At 44.5% G+C, this 8,986-nt stretch overlaps 1 protein-coding gene across 1 annotated transcript; it reads left to right on the plus strand.

Moving 5' to 3' along the window:
- Nucleotides 1-1,238: 1,238 nt before the first annotated feature.
- Nucleotides 1,239-8,375, plus strand: TXNIP (thioredoxin interacting protein). Its single transcript, XM_070951595.1, has 8 exons — nucleotides 1,239-1,668; nucleotides 2,905-2,977; nucleotides 3,089-3,236; nucleotides 3,582-3,684; nucleotides 4,482-4,738; nucleotides 5,472-5,628; nucleotides 5,798-5,949; nucleotides 6,688-8,375. Exons 1-8 carry the CDS (start codon nucleotides 1,419-1,421, stop codon nucleotides 6,724-6,726), a joined length of 1,179 nt encoding a protein of 392 aa, XP_070807696.1. The 5' UTR covers nucleotides 1,239-1,418; the 3' UTR covers nucleotides 6,727-8,375.
- Nucleotides 8,376-8,986: the final 611 nt, after the last annotated feature.

The raw sequence follows: 8,986 nt of genomic DNA on the forward strand, positions 1-8,986 counted from the left end.
CTAGAACTAAAGGAAACAATTTAGAAAATATATCATGTTTTTCAATGTATTTCATAGCATTTCCCATTGCTCTGCTGTATTTCAAGTCACATTTTGACCTGTTTAAAATTCTCCTCAGAAAGGAGAATATTGGCTAGTTTTTAAGAGCACTTCTTCTTTACTTTACTTGTATTTTGCTAATTGGACTTCACTGTTTTGTTCTCTTTTACGTGCCCTTTATCTTTCATGGTTTATATTATTTTTTTTCAAATATGTAATTTAATTTTTTTTAAATTTAAATGTGTACATTTTTTAAAAAAAAGATGGCACAGAATTCTTTGCTCCACAAACTCCACAAAATGGACAAGTTTGGATCTGTCATCAAGGCTGTAAACAAAGACAAGTAAATGTGACTTTATATGATGTAAAAATAACCCTTTGTTTTATTTAATGTTTTTGGGGGCAACTTTCAAGCTCTGAGTTTTTATTTTTATGTTATTTTTATGGGTCACCCATGTCCCACATTGGGAAAGCGGTTGAGAAAAAGTCATGCCTCAAGATCTTTTTTAGCACCAGGACTATTGCAAAAAATAAAAATAAAAAAGTCGAAACATGCTAAAAAAAAAAAAAAGCAAATATATGCCATTTTATTTTGGCCAAAATTATTGCTCCTTCTTAACCTTAATCTAGAAATTGCGGCGTGGAAGCTCCCCAGCCAAGGTTAGAGTCCCTTTATCAAATATGCTGACTTATTATTGATAGGAGAGAAGGAAAAAAAATAACTACTATATATATATATATATATTTATTCAGGTTTGAAATTGAAACTTGCAACCAAAGGTGTGGGGGAGGGGCCACAAAGCAGAAGTTTCTGCAATTAGAACAGTCCCCACCCGGGACGCCGCGCCCGATTGGCGAAGAACGTAGCGTTCTTGGCTTTCCTCGGATTGGGATTGGTCGCCTTGAGCCGTCACTCAACCGCTTTTGGGTCTTTCCCGGCTGCTTGTCTTCCAAAGCACAGCCCGGCGAGGGCTTCCACACACGGTGTCCACGCGCCGCTGGCTGGCTTCCGATTGGCTGCCGGGATCGTAAACACGGCGAGGGAGCCAATGGGAGCGCTGTTCACGAGCGCAGCACGCGGGCCCACGAGCCGGCCGCATGGCGCGTGCTGAGATCAACAACGGAGGGGGGCGGGGGCAGGAGGGCGGGAGCGAGTATAAAAGCGCCGGCTGCGTCACCGCACAGGCAGAGCTGGGGAAGCAGCCGAGCAGGACGGAGGTGCTTCGCTGTGCGCTCGTCTCCCAAAAAGTGACATAAACCGCGTCCTGCATCGCTCGCCCCGCTTCCCATTCTTACAAAAGCAGCCTCGGGAATCCGGAGAGCCATTGCATTTTTTGCAATCTCTTTGCATTTTTGCAATTTTGACACACGCACACACCATGGTGGTCTTTAAGCGGATCAAGGCGTTGCGGCTGGATTTCGAGGAGAACGGCCGGGTCTATTCCAGCGGCGAGAAAGTAGCCGGCCGCGTGGAAGTGGAAGTGGCCGAAGTCACGCGTGTCTCGGCCGTGCGGTTCCTAGCCTGCGGGGTGGCCCGCGTGCTGTGGATCCGGGGGCCCCAGCAGTGCAAGCAGGAGATGGAATACCTGCGCCACGAATCGGTGCTCCAGCTGGAGGACCAGCCCGCCGGTGAGGCTTTGCACGGAGGAGGTGGGCTTTTGGGGCGGGGGACTCCAGGTCCCATGCGTCTGGGAGTGGGAGCGCCCCCCCCATCGGTGGCTTGGCATGCATGGCTGGGAAGGAGGATTGGGCACAGCAGCCGGGCATCTCAGCCACTCTTTTAAAAGAGGGGTGGACTACAACTCCCAGAATCCCCCCTCCGGCCAATTATGGGAGTTGTAGTCCTCCCCTCTTTTAAAGAGCGGCCGAGGTTGAAGATGGTCCTGCTTCTGGGGTGTGAAAACAATTGGGTAGGAACAGCAAATTTCCTCTACTAAAAAACCTTCTTTTAAAGAAGTTTTAAAATCGAATTTTAAAAACTTCTTTAAAAGATTGCACCCAAAAAAATCCCAGGGTCTTGATTCCTAAATAAACCCCAGCTTGCCATCCCTAAATGTCTAGGAACTTTAATTTATATATTTAATTATTTGTATATATATTAAAATGTATGTTTAATTTATATAGTCAACTTTTACAGCCACCCAGCTCAATCAAGTGATTGTTTATTCTGTCTTCTTTGATGTTGAAGGAAGGGTTAGGATGCAAGGAGGGAATAGATTGCTTCCAATTTAATCCAATTTATTTTAAAAAAAAAACAATCGGAGGTCACCAAGGAAATCCCTAAAAGGATGTTAAAAATGCCTTTTAAAAAAAAAAAAGAGAGAGAGATTGGACACTCATTTGTTTGAAATGGTATTGGGGTCTCCTGCTTGGAACAAGGGGGTTGGACTAGAAGACCTCCAAGGGTCCCTTCCCAACATGTTATTCTGAGAGAGGGACCGAGGTGAGGGGGACACCCTCCTGGAGTTTTTAAATTTTGCCCGAGTTCCGCTGCTTTCCAAGAAAAGAAATTCTGGATGGTACAGTATGTCCCAGGCAGGAGACAATTTTGGCAACCTTGTTTTAATCGGAAGCGAATTCCCCGGCCATCCAGGTGTTCCCTTTACAAGGGAGGCTTTAGCTGTCAAAACTTGGCTGGAGATCACAGCCAGAGAACGAAAGCTGGAAAGAGAAAAATAAATCCATTTCTGTAGCTTGTTTCTGAGTTTTTAAAAGAAGTGGGATGAACACTGGTTGCGTTCCTTATTTTTAAAAGGGGAAACCCCTTGGAAACCCTTCTTTCTCTTCTGCTGCAAATGTTAATTTTCAGCTTGGAAAAAGAATCCATAAATCTGATTTCTTCCTTTGCTTCTCGTATTTTTCTAGATAAAGATGGTTCTGTTTTGCTGAGACCAGGAAACGTTTACCAATACAAGTTCGAATTTGAACTGCCCCAAGGGTAAGTAAGAGATCAAATAAAAGACTTTAAATCGGTGTGTAAAGTCCTTTCATCCGTCATGGATCTGCCCTTGTTCTCCTTTCGTCTAACCTGCTGGGGTTTTCTTTCCAGGCCTTTGGGCACCACCTTTAAGGGCAAGTACGGCTGTGTGGATTACTGGGTGAAGGCCTTCCTGGATCGGCGCTCTTTCCCAACTCAAGAGGTGAAGAAGCGTTTCGAAGTCATGGATCAAATTGACGTCAACACTCCAGATCTGATGGTAACTATCTGCTGTTGATTTCCTTCAATCTTTCCTCTCAATCACGCAGGGTTAAATTAGTTAGAATTGCAACTTTAAATACCTGGTGGTTTTTTTTCTGTCTTTCTCCAGACCACCTCCCCAAACTTTTGGTGAAGTTTTTGGACTTTTGGGTGGGAATTAATAACCTGTGTCCAAGGAAGTAAAATGTTTCTGGATCATTAGTTTTATAACTGCCTGACTTGGAAGGAAGTTCGCTAAGGAAGAATTTGCAAAGAAAAAAAAAATCCAGTTGAATGTAGTTTACAGTGGATCAGATGATGGTTAATCAAGTTTTGTCTGACTTTGTCGTGTGTTTCTCCGTAGTCTCCGGTCTCTGCCAAAAAGGAGAAGAAAGTTTCTTGCATGTTCATACCAGACGGGCACGTTTCTGTTAGCGCCAGGATCGACCGCAAGGGATTCTGTGAAGGTGAGATTCTTGGGAGCATGGCAATTTCTCTGCCGGTTTTACCTCCATCTGGTAACTTTTATTTGTAAAAACTTTAGCTCGCCCATTGGAGGTAGAGCAGATCAAAACAGGGTTGCCAGCACTGAGTCATTTTTAAAGTCCAGATCTGGGGTTTTGATCTCTTGTCTGTGTTTCTAGGTTTATTTCAAAATCTTTTTTAAGTTTTTCTATATCCATAACATATTGCATATGTTAAAAATAATGTAACAGAGTTGGAAGGGACCTGGGAGATCATCTAGTCCAACCCCCTGCTCACTCAGGAGACCTGTACTAGGGATTCGAACTGCTGACCTTTCTGAACAACAAGCTCAGTGTCTTAGCTTGTATAATACAATAAGTTGTATTAAGTTAATATAAGTTTAAGGCTAAGTTTATCTAGGTTATCTAGCTTTTTTTGTGTAGAATCTGGGTTGATTGAAGTGTGAAGTAAAAATATAGTTTTAAAACTATTGTGGGTTTTTTCTTTTCTTTCGTTTTTGTAGAATCTGGGTGGATTTGGGTGAAAAGAAACCCTGACTAGATAAAAGTGTAGTTTAAAGCTTGTTAACGCTTTTAGTTATCTACGGGGTTTTTTTGAGTAGGATCTGGATTTGAATGTGAAATCCGGAGGTGCTTTTTTTTTAGGAAGCCTCCACTGGCAACCCTGAATAAGAACATTGAATTAATTTGAGGGGATTCCTAGGTGACTTGGAAACACAGGCTGTTAAGTGCTCTTGAGGGTCTAACCCCCACCATCTCTTCCTCTGCCTTCCTTCCAGGTGATGACATCTGCATCAACGCAGACTTTGAGAACACCTGTTCTCGGATCGTGGTGCCCAAGGCAGCCATCGTGGCCAAGCACACCTACCTAGCCAATGGTCAGACCAAGATGTTCTCCCAGAAACTCTCCTGCGTCCGAGGCAATCACATCACCTCTGGCATGTCCGAGTCCTGGCGGGGAAAAACCCTCCGAGTCAGGAAAATCAAGCCATCCATTCTGGGCTGCAATATCCTGCGCGTGGAGTATTTCCTGCAGGTGAGAGCAACCTTGGAGACGGAGCCCCACTCCTACAACTCTTAGCTCCCATTGCAGATCGGGTTAGATCCAGCTAATAAAATAAAGAGGATATTTTGTAGCTCGGGGTTGAACTGTGAGCTCCTTGGTGCTCTCTGAGCTTGCTGGCAAGCCATTTCATGACCCAGCTAGGTAACATTATCAGGCCTAGAAGAGGAGGGGGGATTGTGAAGAGAAGGAGGAGGTCCCTGGTGCTGAGTTTGATGGTTTCCTGGCAGGCATTTCACTGCCCATCTAGCTAACATCAGGAGTTAACTGCAGAGCCGTCTCTTCCAAGTGCTTAAATTAAGCTTCAGGGTCCCAGTTTTTAATTTCTTAAAAATTATCGATTCTAACCAGCTTCAACTGGTTCTAGTTTAGCCAAAGTTTGGCTCTCCCAGAACCTGTTTTTTAAAAAAATCCAGGTCTCTTCCCCCTTATTTTCAAGGACGTTCTTGAGCCAATCCTGTATCACTACCGTGTTTCCCCGAAAATAAGACGCTGTCATATATATATATATATTGAACCCTGAAATAAGCCATGCACTCAAAAGCCCAATTGGGCTTATTATCAGGGGATGTCTTATTTTGGGGAAAACCAGGTACATGTGGGATTAAACTTTTAGAGAAAGAGCCTCTTTTAATCCAGGCAGGTGTCTCTTCCACCTAGCAAGCCTCCCCACCTCACCGTTGTTCCTCTGTCCTTCCTTCCCCAGATCTACGTCAGCGTCCCCGGCTCCAAGAAGATCATCCTTCAGTTGCCCCTGGTCATCGGCAACAAGTCCAGCTTCGGCAGCCGCAATTCCAGCATGGCCAGCCAGACCAGCTCCGAGATGAGTTGGGTGGACCTCAACATGCCCGATGTTCCAGAAGGTGAGAAGCTTCGATGTCCTTGAGTTTGACCCTTCAAAAAAGGTCCAGGGGAGAGCCTTCTCACTGGCTTTGTTATTTTGAGAGCTTTCCTAGACACCTTGCAATGTCCACAACTGTCCCTTGACCCTCCAGAGCTGACCACCACCTCTTTTCCTCTCCTTTCTAATAGCACCTCCATGCTACCTGGACATCATTCCTGAAGACCATCGGATCGAAAGCCCCACCACTCCTCTCTTGGACGAGCTGGACAATTCCTTCGACAGCCCCATCTTCATGTACGCTCCCGAGTTCAAATTCATGCCGCCACCAACCTACACAGAGGTGAGGTTTCTTTTTAAGGGAATGGGGGGGGGGGAAGGGGGCACTACACAAGTCAAGTTTTGCAGAGCGCAAGTTTTTAGGTCTTGTGTTGTAAGGTTGCCTTGCCTGCTTGGGGGGGGGGCGGGATAGGGGTGTCTAGGCCCCCATCCCACCCAACCAGGCCGATCTGGGATTGAACACTGGCAAATCACCTTATGGAAAATCCCCTCATCCAAAGGGACAGTGCATCTGTCAAAGGAGGGATGATATGGGCATGCATGCAAGCCGTGGATGCAGAAAAAGTGAGAAAAAAAAAGATGGGATAAAGAAAGGATGGACAACCTCCGATCTTCTCTCATCCCTTCTGAGAATGAGACTTAAATTAACCCCCCCCTTCCATTCAAGCTATGATTTCCAGCTGAGTTAGTTCAATCAGAATAGAATTAGAAGGGACCTTGGAGGTCTTCTAGTCCAACCCACTGCTCGAAGAGACTCCTAGACCAAGGGTCTCCAACCTTGGTAATTTTAAGCCTAATGTAATGGTAATTAAGCAAGCTGGCTGGGGAATTCTGGGAGTTGAAGTCCTCCAGGATTAAAATTGCCAAGGTTGGAGACCCCTGGCCTAAGGCCATTCCAGAAAGGTGACTTGTCTAGTCTCTAAAAAAAAACCCTCCAGATTTTATTTTATTTTAGTTTGCACAAAGAAGAATGTTTTCACCTCCAGTTTACACTTCTCCCTTTCCTATCTCTCTCTCTCAGATCGATCCTTGCACTGCGAACAATAACATTGTCCAGTGAACTCTCCAAAGAAAACTCTGGTGTGGCTGTGATTTTATCCAGCTTTTTTTTTTTCCTGGACTTTCAAAAAAATTGCCCTGGTAGCAATTCTGCAACGCAGCCGAAAAAAAGGCGCACAGAGAAAAACCTTCCAGGTTTGTCAAAATTGACCTCTCAGGAAACCGAGTCAGCAAAGGAGCAAGAAAACAGGCTTCCTAGTGCCTTAGCACACACGTGTTCCAGATGACAAAAAAAAAATGGGGGACATGTATGAAGGAGGGGTTTTTTCCCCTTCCTCAAAAGCCTTTGCAGAGCAAAATGTGTGCCCCTTGCAAAACTGACCGGTGCTAATGCGATTGTAGGGGTGGTAGAGGCAGGTGTGCCTCGTTTTTTTTTCCCCTCCTTGACACAAGGGAAAAAAGGGGAAGTAGAAGAAAACTCAAAGAAGTTTTTTGAGACTTGGGTAGTAAGGGACTTCACTGCTACCGAGGCACAAAAATTCATACCTCTACACTTTTTTGTAGGTGTGACATTGTGTAGTTGACGAACAAAAAAAGGGGGGGCTTCAGCCATTTCGTGGTTAGGGTGCAAGAAGGGAGAATAATTGGCTGGAAGAGTTTCCGTTAGGGAAGGAGAGAGCTGCTCATATTGGGTGGAGGTTGAATGGAGCTGCGGGGTTTTTTTCCCCCCCAGTCTTTTAAACCCTCCCACCATCTTAATTGTGGCAGCTTTGGGAGGAAGGAGCATGTAGGGGGAGGAAGAGTGGCTAGGAAAAGGGATCAGAGGTTAGTAGAGGAGGTGGTGAGGAGGAGGCTTCCTCTCGCCAGCCTCCAGGAGAAGGAGGAGAAACGAGAAGCAAAGAGAAGTTGGAAAACTTTGCATAGCAATAAAGCTATTGCGGCATCCGAAGAGTCTATATAAGCAAATAAATAAAGCTTGTTGAACAATGCAAGATAGCAACTTGGGGTCCTCTTGAGTTGTTATCTGTTTATTTTTTTTTATAGCACTTAAATCCTGTATATTTTTTTCCTTTTGTCTATAAATCTGTTAAGTAAACAACTTTGTTTGTTTTTGGTAAGGGAGAAATCACTGTTTTGCCTAGGATCTCCAATAGATGTTCCATGTTCAGAAGCGTGGGGTAGATTGATTGACAGGTTTGGGGGGGGGAGGTCGCAGATGGGGGGGGTCAGCAGCCTTATTGAAGCCCCCCCCAGGGGCCACCAGAAGATCAAAAATGCTTTTTTGCCAAACGATGCTGCATTACAAAAAAAAAATGAATGTAGACACATATCTATAAGCAAAGAGCTTCAATATTTCAAGAAGCATTTATTTTTGGTCAGTATCCGTCCTGCGACACTCCCGACTTGTTTACCTCCAACAACTTGTGTGGTTTTTTTTGTTCTCCCCACGTCAGAAAAAAAAAAAATACGCACTTGAAATGACTCTGCACTGCATAGCCGAAGTGTTAATTCATCCCATGTTTTGTTGCCACAAATACCTTGTGTGTCACACAAACGGGTGTACTGATTATTATTATTATTATTTTTTCTTAAAACTTGTTTTTTTTGTTTCACTGTTTTGTATTATTTGCGACTCAAGTTATATTTTGTACCGTTGAACTATGGTGTATAAAAAGCCTTTTTTCCTAATAAATTATCAAAACATTAAAATGCCGTGTTTGCTTCTGATTTGGGGGTTGTGGTGCAAGATTTGATGTCAACCTCAAAAAAAAAGTTTTACATGTGCAAATGCAAGTTCCTTGTAAGCACTTTTTTTTTACAGATTTAACAGTTGGAAGGGACCTTGGAGGTCATCTAGTCCAACCCCCCACCCAAGCAGGAGACCCTACACCTTTTTGACAAATGGCAGTCCAATCTTTTCTTCAAAGCTTCCAGTGATGAAGCTCCCACAACTTCCGAAGGCAACTTCTGTTCCATGGGTTGATTGTTCTCACTGTCAGAAAATTTCTCCTTATTTCTAGATTTAATCTCTCGTTGATTAGTTTCCATCCATTCTTCCTTCTCTGGCCTTCGGGTGCTTTGGAGAATAGCTTGACCCCCTTCCTCCTCTCTGGGGCAGCCCCTCAAATACTGGAAGATGCTATCCTGTCTCCTCTGGCCCTTCTCTTCACTACACTAGCCATGCCCAGTTCAGATTAACAGAGTTGGAAGGGACCTTGTAGGTCATCTAGTCCAACCCCACACCCAAGCAGGAGACCCTACACCAGGAGTTGGAAGTCCACCCATCTTAAAGCATGCTGGCAGGGGGATTCTGGGAGTTG

This window comes from Pituophis catenifer, unplaced genomic scaffold (genome assembly GCF_029215685.1).
Source record: "Pituophis catenifer annectens isolate HBS135680 unplaced genomic scaffold, rPitCat1.0.hap2 SCAF_10, whole genome shotgun sequence".
Lineage (NCBI taxonomy): Eukaryota > Metazoa > Chordata > Lepidosauria > Squamata > Colubridae > Pituophis > Pituophis catenifer.

Coding starts and splice junctions, on each gene's coding strand:
- TXNIP (XM_070951595.1), top strand. CDS start 1,419: ATGGTGGTCTTTAAGCGGATCAAGGCGTTGCGGCTGGATTTCGAGGAG. Junction 2,978..3,088: donor GAATTTGAACTGCCCCAAGG/GTAAGTAAGAGA, acceptor TTTTCTTTCCAG/GCCTTTGGGCACCACCTTTA. Junction 5,950..6,687: donor CGCCACCAACCTACACAGAG/GTGAGGTTTCTT, acceptor TCTCTCTCTCAG/ATCGATCCTTGCACTGCGAA.